Source organism: Oncorhynchus clarkii, chromosome 1, assembly GCF_045791955.1.
Source record: "Oncorhynchus clarkii lewisi isolate Uvic-CL-2024 chromosome 1, UVic_Ocla_1.0, whole genome shotgun sequence".
Taxonomy (NCBI): domain Eukaryota; kingdom Metazoa; phylum Chordata; class Actinopteri; order Salmoniformes; family Salmonidae; genus Oncorhynchus; species Oncorhynchus clarkii.
Genome location: NC_092147.1, coordinates 8,742,900 through 8,756,767, shown reverse-complemented (window position 1 = coordinate 8,756,767; position 13,868 = coordinate 8,742,900). Strand labels below are relative to the sequence as shown.

The window sequence follows — 13,868 nt, the reverse complement described above, 5'->3', positions numbered from 1 at the left end:
GTAGGTAACAAGTATTGAAGGTGTATAACTTCAACTTTTGTTAGTCAACGTTCACGTTCGTAATGATAGTTTATTACACTTGTCTGAGCAGTCAAACTGGTATGAAAAATATCCCATTCATAATAGAAAAGACAATGTTCAGAATACCTGGAGTGACAATTGATGGAAAGGGTTTACAGCATTACAAAAGTTTGATTAAAAACTGAATATTTATTCACCCACAATTTATTCTTGGCGCACTCTTCCAACTTGAAAATTAAGTTATGTTCAAGGATATTTAGATTTTTGTGGCTTAAAAATAGAGTACAAACTCAGTCTGTACATCACTTTAATATTAATAACCAATGTCAAGGCATCATGATACAGAGAAAGACATACAAATGCTACAGTCTACCAACATCAAATAAATGCTGATGATAGACATATTTATGCAAAAAACAGGGGGTAAATTAATTTAGATACAGTCACAAGCTCCAATCTGAATGGCAGCAGGGAGAATGGGCGAGGGGACGGTCTAAAGTTACACTGATACACATGTACCAAGGAAGGGCATGCTCTCTAAACCGGTACCTAGGAAAAAAATACAATGATCGCAGAGTGTACAATAACATTCAAACTTGCCATTTGACACCTATGAAGTAACTTTTACTATTTTTCAGGGGAACTGCCTGTTTGCTTCGAGTACCTAATTCCTCACCCCCGATAGTTTTCCAAAGACGGTTCACTTCACTCAATGTCGGCCATGCTAACATGCTACATTTTGTAAAGCATGTTTGAAAATTGAATGGCAAACGAGGAGAGTAAGGTGAAAGCAACACTTTGTTGTGGAAGGAGATATTGTATGAAGGTGGTGTGTTGTGTATGGAAGCTCCGTACCAGTAGACCCGTCCAAAGACATCCTTTCTCCAGACCCCAGGTCTTGCTCTCTCCTGACCTGTCTGGAGCAGGCGGAGAGCGTCTTCTCTCTCCTTCACCACTGTGTCTCTTCATGGACCTTTCAATCTGAGGACATAAGGGTTGTCTCAATTTCTGTGGACTGGAGTATCTGCATTCATATTTAAAGGTACTAGTTGGACCAATAACACTTCTCAAAAAGAGACCCATTGATAGCTGTCATTGACATTAATCCTTCCCCTTTGATATTCTTGTATTATTACCTATGCCCTACTAGACATATTTCCAGATGTTTAATAATGGAGAACCTGGTCAGATGTTTAATAATGATGACCCTGGTCAGATGTTTAATAATGATGACCCTGGTCAGATGTTTAATAATGATGACCCTGGTCAGATGTTTAATAATGGAGAACCTGGTCAGATGTTTAATAATGATGACCCTGGTCAGATGTTTAATAATGATGACCCTGGTCAGATGTTTAATAATGATGAACCTGGTCAGATGTTTAATAATGATGACCCTGGTCAGATGTTTAATAATGATGACCCTGGTCAGATGTTTAATAATGATGACCCTGGTCAGATGTTTAATAATGATGACCCTGGTCAGATGTTTAATAATAATGACCCTGGTCAGATGTTTAATAATGATGAACCTGGTCAGATGTTTAATAATGATGACCCTGGTCAGATGTTTAATAATGGAGAACCTGGTCAGATGTTTAATAATGATGAACCTGGTCAGATGTTTAATAATGATGACCCTGGTCAGATGTTTAATAATGATGACCCTGGTCAGATGTTTAATAATGATGACCCTGGTCAGATGTTTAATAATGATGACCCTGGTCAGATGTTTAATAATGATGAACCTGGTCAGATGTTTAATAATGATGACCCTGGTCAGATGTTTAATAATGATGACCCTGGTCAGATGTTTAATAATGGTGAACCTGGTCAGAAGTGCCGTGTCATCTACCTTCTTCAGTCGCTCTGGACTTGGCATCTGAATCCTTTGCCTTTTGGACTCCTGCTCAGTGGTAAGCAGCATGTTCTTCTCTTTCAGGAGCACATACCTGTGAGAACAGTTTAGTTCATGGATATTCATTCTGGAGGTCAGTGCTCTTCAATGAGCACTGTTACATGCGCACAATAATGCGATTGTGATAGGTTAATATAATAGTTCTTTAATGTTTACATGCTTTGCAAGAAGAACGATTTCCTTAATAATCCTGTTTACATGGACACATCTGAAATGAGGCTACCTGATGGGATTTTGACAAACGCAGAAAATCGCCAATCAAACGTTCTACCATGTTATTTTTGTGAAAACTATTTGATTCGGAGTTCGGACATAAAGTTGGCATGTGAAAACTATAAAATACATACTTTCAGTTTTTCCAAACACACTTCACTTCACATGGTGCTGACACATACACAGATCACATACACCGCTGGAAAGCAGATTAAGCTGTTTACATGTCCTAATAATTTGAAAGTTGAATCAGAAAACCAGGTGTTTTAATCAACTTATTTTATTCAATTATTTTACCTTTATTTAACCAGGCAAGTCAGTTAAGAACAAATTCTTATTTTCAATGATGGCCTAGGAACAGTGGGTTAACTGCCTGTTCAGGGGCAGAATGACAGATTTGTACCTTGTCAGCTCGGGGGTTTGAACTTGCAACCTTCCGGTTACTAGTCCAACGCTCTAACCACTAGGCTACCCGGACCTTACGCATATAAGCAGAGTAAGTTGTTACATGGCTAATGCCATACTCTGCCTACTGCCATAATCAGTTTAATATCAAATTATTAGTGTGCATGTAAACATACTTAGTGTCAACATCCACCACCTACCAGAGCTTGTGTAAGTCCTCATTACTTTTTGTTCTTAGTTGCTTGGCCATCCATGGTGCTCCTACAATTAATCATGAAAATAATCCATTTCATACTCAGTCCCTTAGTCGGAAGAAATTTATTCATTTTTAAAAAAAAAAAAAAAGCTTTGCTGATCAGATATACTGTCAAAAGGCTAACCTGACTCCCCAGTTTTCAGGTATGTCAAAACTCCTCAAGTCCTCTCCTGCTGATGGTTGTGTGCAGAGGCCGACACTGACGGACAAGGCCCACATGACAGTGCGAACTTGAGCTAAAAAGAGGAGATGTTAGCCTAACAGAGGGGACAACAGCAGATTTAGGTACTTGGTAAAATACATTTATCAGCATCCTCACCATTGCATTACATTACATTACAGACAGTGCCATGGTGGTGATAGCCCATGGTAATGACACACAGTTCCATTACATTACACATAAGAATCATTGAACGAAGGCATCTTCTGTACCTGGGAGTTTAGTTAAGAGCTGCTAAACTCAATCTAAACATTAACATGCATATCTTGTGGTACGGTTTTGGAAGTATATTGAACTATATCTTTCAAATCAACGATAAAAGATTTTCATAAAACAAAGATTACATTGATACATACCTTTTATAGGGTTAGGGTTCCCACACGGTCATATGTTACGTCATGTGTTTACAGACAGAAAACAGAGGGACCACATGTGCTAATTATCTATCTAACAGACACTGAACACCTGAGGACGGCTCATAATAAAGACTGGAATGGCGTGAATGGAATCAAACACATGGAAACCATGTGTTTGAGTTCGATACCATTCCATGAATGTCATTCCAGGCATTACTATGATTCCGTCCTCCTCAATTAAGGTGCCACCAACCTCCTGTGGTGTACAGTAAGTGCATATTTTGCATTTGTGAAATTATTTGGATGTGATATTAAAGTTAAGGGCTTTATGTTTTAGAACAATATCGCAATTGAGAATCAAATCACGTTTAGATCGAGTATTTGGTTGTTAGAAACGGTAGGCTTTAGATTCTTACCTGTGAGTATAAGACTGAGATTTGGTCAAAGTGAGAGCAGACTGTTGAGCTGATAAGGGTGTAGATATCCTAAAAGCGTTTTGAAACTGTCTGCAAAGTGTTAAAACACATCCTGTTGAGGTCACCGCATTGTTTGCTCTAATACTCTACCCAGGATGCATCATCAAAATAAGTAAACACACGTAAATACTTTTAGCAATTTTAATCGTGAACAAAAGCTAATAAAAAGCAACATATTGGAAATTAAATATTTACATAAATTCTTTACTTTGTTTTTCGCATATGTTTTCCCTTAGTACATATGGCTGCTTCGACTCTACATGGTCGAGCCAATCACAGAGGCGTCTGCCAATCTGCTTGCCCTCAGTAGCGATGGTGGGCATGAGTGTTCTTCGGTCTGCCGCTGCTTTTGCAGCCAGGCTAAATCCTCTAAAATCGGGGAATTCTGTGGTGAATTTGCTCAGCAGAACTGCACAACGCACAGATAAAGGTAAATGGTATTCCACGTTTCCAACATCTACAATTCCTTCTTTCGTGGTGGGCATTTCTTATTGTGACCTTGTAGCTAGTCCTGTGTGACTGGCTAACGTTAGCTTCCTGCTAACGTATTCTTATCGTTGCTAGTTGGCTAGCTAGCCATGGCATGACCTAGTTAGCCATCTTTCTCTCAAGTGTCTCCTCTTGCCAGCACTACAAACGACAACATACAAATGTAATTTTACTGATTGATTTTCATAGTTTTCAAACGACTTGTGATGCTCATGAACTTGACGTGTTGTTGACCTGCTTAGTGGACAAACGATAGCTGCTAAGCTAGCTAGCAGCCAAGCTAAATACACACAGCCTTGCTAGCACAACACACACCAAAACAACTGAATTTTCTTTCATCCAAGTGTCACAGTGATGACAGAATTTCATTTTTGACAACACTGAACAATAGTTAGCTAGTTGAATGGTAACTAACTAGCAACCTTTCCAACCTTTTCCTCTCTAGGTGCAGCAACACAGTAATGCAATGCTTTATATGCACACATAAATAATGTGTTGCCGTGTTTAACATCCCTGAAAACGTTGCTTTGCAGTGGCAGTCCGCTGGGGAAGCCATGGGAAGCAGATGTTTATCATCAAGCCCACTGGCTTCTATGACCGGAGGTTTCTGCAGTTATTGGTAAGTTTCTAGTTATTCAGACTAAAACTAGTTCTCAAACTCTAGGCACAATTTGATTGAGAGTAGCATTTGTCACTTGTGCAGAATACAACAGGTGTTGGTTGACCTTACCCTGAAATGCTTACTTACAAGCCCTTAGTTTTAAGAAAAATTCTGACTTCACTCTGCGGTTTTCAGCGGTTAGCTTCAGCCAAGACTGGCTCATGTGAACTACAATCCCGATGCTGTGTTATAACGTTTAGAAAAGTCAATCATCGGCTTTAGAAACAAATGGTCCTCAATTTTCGTCAGCGAGAAAGAATCTGTCAAATAAGAAACATTAGCAGTTCACAAATCCATACAGCTATGTGCCTCCATCTGACGAAAATACACTTACGCTTACATACAGGTGTTCGGAGCATGTTAGATAGCTATTTAGCATAGGTGGTCGCCTCTGTTGTCCGTAAACAAGCGCTGTAACATGGAGATATGGCTGTGTGGGAATACTAACTATATATAGTTGTGTATCAATTTGAGCCTTTTTTGTTTTTCCTTATGCTTCCAAAACTGTACCGCAAGCAGTGCGTGTTAATGTTCAGACCAAGCGTCAGGGCTCTTAATAAAACTCCCCCATACAGAAGATGCCTTCGTCCAACTACTCTTACGTGTAATGTAATGGAACTGTGAGTCATGATCAAGGACTGGAACTATCCTATTTACATCACTGTCCACAGCACTGAACCACTTCATTCACTAACTTATTCACCCCCCACTTTTCTTCCTAGAAATTCTATATCCTGCTTACTGGAATCCCAGTTGCGGTCTTTGTGACATCCGTGAATGTGTTTGTCGGTGAGTGTGTGTAGATATTTCCATTGTACAGAAATGTTCAATTTTTATATGGGACAGGGGTGATGATGAAGACACTGGCACTTTCAGTTCATGTTTATGGAGAAATATGGTAAAATATAAATTAACTTAAATATTTTATTCTGTTTTTTTAAGGTGAGGCTGAGCTGGCTGGAATTCCTGAAGGTTATGAGCCTGAGCATTGGGAGTACTACAAGGTACTACGATCCCACGGTTATATTCACTCATCACAATCCATGCCTTATTAGCAAATATCAGAAGTGACTAGTCATTCTATCAGAAAATGAAATGGCATCAGCTAGCCTTTAAATCTGAACAAAACATTCACATTGGAGATACCACTGGAGATTGCTTACAATAGGACTTGGGCAAAGTTGATTGTGAGTCCTATTGTTGTCCCTGTATTTGCAGCATCCTATCACCAGGTGGATCTCACGGACCTTCTATGACTCCCCAGTGAAAGACTATGAGAAAATGATGGCTCTGATCCAGATTGAGTCTGAGAAGGGTGAGATGAGGTGAGTGTCACACGGTAATAAGCTGCCACTGACTGCATAACCTGTATCTAATTGGTTTGCTGCCCTAACATTTAGGTCCTCTTGCAACATAGTGCTTGCATTCCTTAAGTTTTCTATTAACAAAAAATGGAAAGTAAAATATTAAAGAAAAGACTGTTGACAATACACATCTACAATCTGTACAAAGGATTTTTTGGCAAATTTAATGTTTTTGTACCTGCAGACTGAAACAGCTAGAGGTGCGTAAGCAGATGAGAACGAAGGGAGATGGACCTTGGTTCCACATTGAGACACTGGACAAGAATCTGATCGACAACAGCATCAAATCAACGCCTGACAATTAAACCAACCGGTCCAACCACCCAGTCTAAACTGTCAGTGCCACGTGTTGATGGTTCACTGTTTGTATATTATTTTCTTCATGACTAAAATAAAGTAAATGTCAATACTTTGAAAGGCTGTTTTTCATCTTTAGACATGTATTTTCTGTTAATGGGCTTCACAATTACAATTTGGTTTTGCCGGGGTGCGTTCATTTGGCTAAATGTTTTGCAACGGTACGTACTGAACGGCCCATTCTCTCGCAGTGATGCACAACTGTCTTTCAACTTTCTTTTGAGTTATTGCTCCCATTTGTTGTGATGAAATTACAATGTTCACCGACAGGTCGTTTATGCTTCCTCATAGCTAAAGAAAAGTGACGTTGTCATAACCAATGAATGTCTACTGGATGGCTGTGCTGTGAGGAATGTTTCTCCCTCATTCTGCATTGATATAGAAACAGTGAAAGATATGAAACGAAGTGAAGGCGCGATCATGTAATGATCGATACTCTCGGGACATTTGCTTTCACAACAATGCAGATCAGATAAGCCTTTTGAGCTGCATCCTTGGACTGATTACAGGAGTTGGGGTAAACTGAAATGACAGGAAACAGACTATGGTAAAAGTTTGCAAGCCAGAACGACTCAGATAGGCAGGAGCCTATCTGCTGTTTTCTGTAGTGTTAGGCAGATTGATGTACAAGTACACCCTACTGGACAGGGCGCTAGTCTATCGCGGGGCCTTACCCCGAGTCTAACGCAACCCGTTCACATCCTCTAAACTTAGTACAATATAAAAATGTGCCACAACAAATTATGTTTGGTGTAAATGCATGTAATTTGGTGTTAGTATAAGTGTCTAGACACATAGTAAACCTCCAGTGTGGGGATAATAGCATATGTATTTTGAAATACATTTCAGAATGAAATTGTTAAAGAATTATATATTTTAACCTATTCTGAGCCCAAAAATGCCAAATATATTACTCAACTCATTGGTGTGCATGGATGTCTCATGGTGGGGTATAGGTCACCGAGCACTTTCTGACCATTTCTACCATCAGCAAACATGGAAGTCAAAAAGGGATTCAATTCATAAGCAAAATATATATTTTTTAAATATTTTTTTACAGTTCCCACAAACTAAACATTCAATCAAAGAAACCCCAGGACATCAGACTAAACAACATTATCGTCAAAGACGTTTATTTGTAAATACATTCAGAATGGCTGGCCTTTCCCACCATGTTGCTTGTAGTAATAACAGGTTAAGTTACAAATACCTCGTTCACGTGCTAGTCAGAACTAGGAAACTCGATTACTTCACACTTATTAACTGGTTGTAATTCATCACGTACCGCGTTCAACGAATTAGCAAGTTGGAAAGTTCAGTTTCCTAGTTCCGACTAGCATTTGAAAGCAGTATTAAGACACTGGCTCGAATCTAAAGGTACACATACCACAGTGGGTGCGAGGCTATGGCTTTAAGGCCTCCCAAGGTCTCGCACTCACTGAAATTTGGTGGAGGATCGGTGATGATCTGGGGGTGCTTCAGCAAGGCTGGACTCGGGCAGATTTGTCTTTGTGAAGGATGCATGAATCAAGCCACGTACAAGGATGTCCTGGAAAAAAACTTGCTTCATTCTGCTCTGACAATGTTCCCCAACTCTGAGGATTGGTTGTTCCAGCAGGACAATGCTCCATGCCACAGAGCCAGGTCAATCAAGGTGTGGATGGAGGACCACCAGATCAAGACCCTGTCAAGGCCAGCCCAATCTCCAGACCTGAACCCCATTGAAAACCTCTGGAATGTGATCAAGAGGAAGATGGATGGTCACAAAGCATCAGACAAAGCCGAGCTGCTTGAATTTTTGCGCCAGCAGTGGCATAAAGTCACCCAACATCAATGTGAAAGACTGGTGGAGAGCATGCCAAGACGCATGAAAGCTGTGATTGAAAATCAGGGTTATTCCACCAAATATTGATTTCTGAACTCAAACTAAGTTAAAACATTAGTATTGTGTTGTTTAAAAAGGAATATTAACTTTTTTCTTTGCATTATTTGAGGTCTTACAAAACTGCATATTTTTTGTTATTTTGGCCAATTGTCATTTTCTGCAAATAAAGGCTCTACTCTACTCGACAGCATTTTTTATTTGGAATTTTGGAGAAATGTTGTCAGTAGTTTATAGAATAAAACAAACCTTTTCATTTTACCCAAACATATGCCTATGAATAGTAAAACCAGAGAAACGGATCATTTTGCATTTTCCAGAGTTGTATATAAAAAAAGAGAGCAGAGCAATGTGTGGGGATTTCTTCATATATTATTTTTTATATATATTGTTCCAGACAATTATTAAGATTTGAACATGTTTAATTAAGATCTGAGAAAGAGAGAATTCTGTAAAATGACTCACTCTCCAGGCTCCATTGAATTTACATCTACTTGATTTGCTCTAGGGGAGAGAGAGAGTGGATTTCTTAGATATTGTTTTATGTTTTTATAGAGCTGTATATTGGTCCAGGCTATATACTATGCAAGTCTCCATTGAGTTGCATTGGATTTGCTTATACAGAATATACTCTAGCGGGATGTGTGTGTGTGAGTGTGTCAAAGCGTGTGTGTGGATTTCTTTACATATTGTTTTTATATATACACTGAGTGTACAAAACATGCTCTTTCCATGACTGACCAGGTAAATCCAGGTGAAAGCTATGATCCCTTATTGATGTCACTTGTTAAATCCACTTCAATCAGAGTAGATGAAGGGGAGGAGACCGATTTAAAGAAGGATTTTTAACCCTTGAGACAATTGAAACATGGATTGTGTATGTGGGCCATTCAGAGGGTGAATGGGAAAGACAAAAGATTTAAGTGCCTTTGAACGGGGTACGGTAGTAGGTGCCAGGCACACCGTTTTGTTGCAAGAACTGCAACGGTGCTGGGTTTGCACGATCAAACAGGTTTCCAATGTGTATCAATAATGCTGCACCACCCAAAGGACATCCAGCCAACTTGACACAACTGTGGGAAGCATTAGAGTCAACATGGGCCAGCATCCCTGGGGAACGCTTTCAAACACCTTGTAGAGTCCATTCCCCAAAGAATTTAGGCTGTTCTGATGGCATGACGTGATTCATGAAATGTATAAAGAACAGTAACCCCTTGTGTCTAGAGACTAAATATAGTACAATATCACAAACTTACCTTGTTTATACACCCAATATTGATAAGATGCAGACTTGTGGTACAAAGATAGCATACATTTGAAAGCATTAATCTATGTAGAAAATTAGTTTTAGCACTTATTGTACTCTCAGTACCAACCCTGAAAAGTCACTGTGGTCAAATAAGCTGTTTTCCCTTCATAAAGAGTACACTACATGACCAAAAGTAAGTGGACACCTGCTTGTCAAACATCTCATTCCAAAATCATGGGCATTAATACGGAGTTGGTCTCCCCTTTGCTGCTATTTTTACCTTTTCTTATTTCACCTTTATTTAACCATGGAGGCCAGTTGAGAACAAGTTCTCATTCACAACTGCAACCTGGCCAAGATAAAGCAAAGCAGTGCGACACAAACAACAACACAGAGTTACACATGGAATAAACAATAACACAATAGAAAAAATCTGTATACAGTGTGTGCAAATGAGACTGCCACCAGACTGCCAGAGAACGGGTGTCCACTGCTCCATAGTCCACTGGTGGCAAGCCGACGCTTGGCATTGTGCACGGAGATCTTAGGCTTGTGTGAGGCTGCTCACCCATGGAACCCATTTCATGAAGATCCCGATGAACAGTTATTGTACTGATGTTGCTTCCAGAGGCAGTTTGGAACTCGGTAGTAAGTGTTGGAACCGAGGACAGATGATTTTTGCACGCTACGAGCTTCAGCACTCGGCGGTCCCATTCTGTGAGCTTGTGTGTCCTATCACTTCGCAGCTGAGCTATTGTTGCTCCTAGACGTTTCCACTTCACAATAACAGCATTTACAGTTGACCGGGGCAGGTTTAGCAGGGCAGAATTTTGACCAACTGGAAAGGTGTCGTCCTATGTTGGTGCCACGTTGAAAGTCACAGAGCTTTTCAGTAAGGCCATTCTACTGCCAATGTTTGTCTATGGAGATTGCATGGCTGTGTGCTCGATTTTATACACCTGTCTGCAACAGATGTGGCTGAAATAGCCAAATCCACTAATTTGAAAGGATGTCCACATACTTTTGTAAATATACTGTATGTAGTGTCGGCTATATCTGGACAAAAAGTAGACCTGTTGTTACAGTAACGCTTTTATCAGACCTCAGGATAAGACCCAGATGCAGACAGCTAGAGTCACAGATGTTTATTGACCCAAACAGGGGGCAAGCAAAAGACAGGTCAGAGGTCCAAGAAGGTACAGAACAGTAGGCAGGCTTGGAGTCAGGGCAGGCAGAATGGCCAGAATCAGGGAAACTAGGAAACAGAACTTGAGCATGCAGGGAGATGGGACAACACGCTGGTAAGACCTGACAAGACGACCTGGCAAAAGACAAACAGAGAACACAGGTATAAATACACTGGGGATAATGAGGAAGATGGGGGCCACCTGGAGGGGGTTGGAGACAAGCACAAAGACAGGTGAAACGGATAAGGGTGTGACAGCTGTTACCTATAGAATATAAAGTATTGTCTGAAATAATTTATTTATCTTACAAAAACTTGAAGCAAATTTGGATACATAGGCCTATGCAGCTTCTAAGTAGCCTAGTATGGACTTGAGCGTTTGGGCAAAATATGTCAAATTTATTTCACAATCATAAGGTAGCCCTACGCCTATAGCACAAGCGGTGCAATTTGTAGCCTTCTTCTTCTTCTTCTATGATATTCTGGTGGTCCGCAAACAAACGTTTAAAGTGCATGCCACCAACCAATTGTGCTATCAATCATGAGCTGTGTTCAAATACCCATACTAAAATACTGTATACTACATAATTCATGAGTAAATACTACATACTATTAGTTCATTTTAGTATACTGTAAAGAATGGGATCCTTTCAGTTGAGCGTACTAGCTCTTTGCCTGTCTACCGGAAGTTGATGCTGTTGCTATGCAACCTCTTGCTAGCTAGTTAGCATAACACATGACGAGTTAGACATTTTACGACTTCGGGTGTGTTCTTAAATTCAATATGGAGTGCCAGAGTGCGCTCGTAAATTCAGAGCATTGTCAGATTGTCCGTTTCACTCTCCGAGTGCACACTGGACACTCGGGCCGAGGAGTAGGGTTGATTTGAGCGTTCTGACCTTACAATGGCAGTCAAGCATCCAAGCTAATGTTGGCTAGCTTGCTAGCTACTTCCAGACACAAATGAGACCACTCTGACCATTTTACCCACCCTAGCAGAGCTGGTTAGGCAATTTTCATGTTATCCAGTGAGTTGGTGACTGTAACTGTGCTGCTGGCAAAAATGTAAGTACGCTTTTTTGCCAACCTTTACTGACACCAGCCATGTTCAACGGGTGTTGAGCACTTGTAAATTCATTATTCTGCACTCTGGTAGTCAGACGAGAGTGCTCTGAAATTGGAGTAGATAGCGAGAGCGAATTTAAGAAAGCACTCAAATGTCCATTGAGAACGCACAATGATATGCTATGTGGTTCGTAAGGACAGCGTAGCTAACAAATTGTCAGCCAACATAAAGTGTAAGGTAACTTATTTGAAAAGTCATTATTTGATTACATTGATCAACATGTTCTTAATATTTGTCATAATTAGTTAAAGCAATGAATTTGTATCTGCTGTTGTTGAACTTGGCTGCATATTTTCCGCCATTTTCTTAAAATCTGAAAACGATGTGAAACCACGCCCATTTCATGAAGAATTGCATTATGGGCCCTAAATTATGGAAATAGTGTCCTCTGCGTCTATACTTCATATTTTGGCGAATTTAGTACGACATCCGGGAACTTTTGGCATACTAACTATATCCATACTATGAACAATAAGCATACTATATACTCAATTCACGCCACAAATAGTATGGTTAGTGCTGTTAGTATGAGTATTGGAACACAACTATGGTCTTCCTAATTACGTACTACTAAGAAAATACAATTTAAAAACCAAATAAATCCCTACTAGTTTCTACCACACCCTCCCCTCCCCCAAAACCACTTCAAAAACCAATTGGTAGCCTAATCTAGCATTTCCATTTTAATTTGAACAGAGAATGGTCCTCAGAAAAACAGTGAGGGGTTTAGCCATTTGTATGGGTGGTTTTATCAATCAAGTGTGTGGGACCCCTCGTTTGAGTCAAACCGTTCAGTGCGTGACTGCGCCTACGGTAAATACAGCGTTATAATTCTTAAGCAACAGACATACGCAATTGGAAAGGAATTATTGATTACATGTTTATAGAGGATAGCTCTCGCATAAAATAAAAATGACTTCCCCCTCCGTTATGTTTTCAGCGTCATATCCCTCGCCGCTGGAGGAATGTCGAGACCGAATGATTTAAAAATAGCATCATCTCTCCTCTGACAGCCTTCTCTAGTGACTCCCTTAGCATTGTGGTGCGAGAAGCAGGAATGCGAAGATGGCTGCAGATTTAGGAGAGCTGCTTGTCCCTTATATGCCCACCATCAGAGTTCCCAGAGCAGGAGACAGGGTTTTCAAGAGCGAATGTGCCTTTTCCTACGATTCTCCCGTAAGTGTCTCCCCGTATAATGGGGTGTTTGTGTGTTCCAAGCTGTCCTTACTCATCCCGTAAACTGCCCTAACACACGTGAATAGCTGCGCAGTTTTGTGGCAGGATCTGGGGCTTCCATTGCCACCATTCTCTTGAGCTTGAGAAAAATAAATAATTAAATGTTGTTTACATCCCGTGGAATGGTATTTCCTTTGTGAAATTGTACTTGTTCACTGTGCGCCTGTCTACTGTTTTGTCAACGTAATTAATGACACCTACGTGGGGTTGGGCTGTGTTTTGGTGCATTACATTATTTTGTGTCCCCCCTTCTGCATTTTAGGCTACACACTCTTGAGTTCTTTCAGTGTGTTTTGTTGTTGTATTGAAAGCGTGACTCACCAGCCACATGTAAAATCACTAGAATAATGTTATATTGATATGGGAGCTATTTCTAATGGGGTTTTTTTGTATTAGAGAAAATAATGTCTTAGGTTTTTTGGGGGGTCCGGCATTTTATTTCAATGTGATTGA

The 13,868-nt window shown here is 40.1% G+C and overlaps 3 protein-coding genes across 3 annotated transcripts in view; 2 read left to right on the top strand and 1 right to left on the bottom strand.

Moving 5' to 3' along the window:
• Positions 1 to 229: 229 nt before the first annotated feature.
• On the bottom strand, positions 230 to 3,934 carry LOC139418861 (large ribosomal subunit protein uL29m-like). The gene is made up of 6 exons (XM_071168654.1): positions 3,806 to 3,934; positions 2,938 to 3,070; positions 2,758 to 2,818; positions 1,877 to 1,973; positions 877 to 1,002; positions 230 to 570 (listed from the first exon to the last, which is right to left on the bottom strand). Exons 3-6 carry the CDS (start codon positions 2,805 to 2,807, stop codon positions 559 to 561), a joined length of 285 nt encoding a protein of 94 aa, XP_071024755.1. The 5' UTR covers positions 2,808 to 2,818; positions 2,938 to 3,070; positions 3,806 to 3,934; the 3' UTR covers positions 230 to 558.
• A 3-nt stretch (positions 3,935 to 3,937) lies between these two features.
• LOC139418793 (NADH dehydrogenase [ubiquinone] 1 beta subcomplex subunit 5, mitochondrial-like) lies at positions 3,938 to 6,796 on the top strand. Its single transcript, XM_071168544.1, has 6 exons — positions 3,938 to 4,295; positions 4,888 to 4,973; positions 5,738 to 5,804; positions 5,958 to 6,019; positions 6,234 to 6,340; positions 6,564 to 6,796. The coding sequence occupies exons 1-6, from the start codon at positions 4,088 to 4,090 to the stop codon at positions 6,682 to 6,684; spliced, it is 651 nt and encodes a 216-aa protein (XP_071024645.1). The 5' UTR covers positions 3,938 to 4,087; the 3' UTR covers positions 6,685 to 6,796.
• Positions 6,797 to 13,207: 6,411 nt separating this feature from the next.
• The window catches only part of LOC139418726 (ubiquitin carboxyl-terminal hydrolase 13-like), a 42,184-nt gene continuing 41,523 nt past the window's right edge, over positions 13,208 to 13,868 (top strand). The window contains exon 1 of the mRNA XM_071168421.1: positions 13,208 to 13,355. Coding sequence (XP_071024522.1) covers positions 13,245 to 13,355 — 111 coding nt within the window. The 5' untranslated portion in view covers positions 13,208 to 13,244. The remainder of the gene's footprint in view (positions 13,356 to 13,868) is intronic.

Excerpts from the sequence above, each read along its gene's own strand:
- LOC139418793 (XM_071168544.1), top strand. The coding sequence starts at position 4,088 with ATGTTTTCCCTTAGTACATATGGCTGCTTCGACTCTACATGGTCGAGC. Across the intron at positions 4,296-4,887 it reads TGCACAACGCACAGATAAAG|TGGCAGTCCGCTGGGGAAGC; the intron begins GTAAATGGTATT and ends GTTGCTTTGCAG. Across the intron at positions 6,341-6,563 it reads TCTGAGAAGGGTGAGATGAG|ACTGAAACAGCTAGAGGTGC; the intron begins GTGAGTGTCACA and ends TTGTACCTGCAG.
- LOC139418861 (XM_071168654.1), bottom strand. The coding sequence starts at position 2,807 with ATGGCCAAGCAACTAAGAACAAAAAGTAATGAGGACTTACACAAGCTC. Across the intron at positions 1,974-2,757 it reads GAGGACTTACACAAGCTCTG|GTATGTGCTCCTGAAAGAGA; the intron begins GTAGGTGGTGGA and ends CTGTTCTCACAG. Across the intron at positions 1,003-1,876 it reads GTCCAGAGCGACTGAAGAAG|ATTGAAAGGTCCATGAAGAG; the intron begins GTAGATGACACG and ends TTATGTCCTCAG.